The sequence below is a fragment of the Trachymyrmex cornetzi genome, unplaced genomic scaffold (assembly GCF_001594075.2).
Source record: "Trachymyrmex cornetzi isolate Tcor2-1 unplaced genomic scaffold, Tcor1.1 scaffold479, whole genome shotgun sequence".
Lineage (NCBI taxonomy): Eukaryota > Metazoa > Arthropoda > Insecta > Hymenoptera > Formicidae > Trachymyrmex > Trachymyrmex cornetzi.
This window is the reverse complement of record NW_017299607.1, coordinates 21,228-21,749: the sequence shown is the minus strand read 5'-3', so window position 1 is coordinate 21,749 and position 522 is coordinate 21,228. Positions and strand designations below refer to the sequence as shown.

General features: G+C 38.7%; 1 protein-coding gene across 4 annotated transcripts in view; it reads right to left on the bottom strand.

Annotated features, from left to right (window-relative positions):
* Polr1F (RNA polymerase I subunit F) overlaps positions 1–388 on the bottom strand; it is a 10,532-nt gene extending 10,144 nt beyond the window's left edge. For all 4 annotated transcript variants that reach the window (XM_018513806.1, XM_018513811.1, XM_018513808.1 and 1 more), the window contains exon 1: positions 39–388. In XM_018513806.1, coding sequence (XP_018369308.1) covers positions 39–229 — 191 coding nt within the window. In that variant the 5' untranslated portion in view covers positions 230–388. The remainder of the gene's footprint in view (positions 1–38) is intronic.
* Positions 389–522: the final 134 nt, after the last annotated feature.

Genomic DNA, 522 nt, shown 5'->3' with positions numbered 1-522 from the left:
TATATATATATATATATAAAGCATTGATGAATGCGTACTCTCTGTCGTAAGTATTCAACAACGATCTTAAAATCTGATTTAGACCTCGCTGAATATTGTTCAAATAATATGGATGTAATGCAATGTGCTTGATGGTCCTCACAAAGTGCACGTGAGAATCCTCGTCTTCTAGGAAACCTCTGAGTTCCAGAATGGTCCACGTCACTTCGCGATTCTTTTGATGTTTCATCTTGCTTTGAAAACACAGTTGACGTTTATATCAAATATTCAATTCTTCAGTTAACTTTCTTCATCTCCGAATTTCGTAAAATTTGGCTCATTCGACGCGGTTTTGTACGAAATAATCGAGACCAACCCCTCCGACTCAATGGCTGCGTTCAGTAGAGAAAGTAGCTTTGCAACTGTGTGGTTTTACCCATGGTATAAGGATAAGGGTATGCTCACGCGCATGCGACTAATCAAAATTGTCGAAGTGTGACGTCACACAACAAGCGGTAAATTTAAAACTGCTGTTTCCAATCA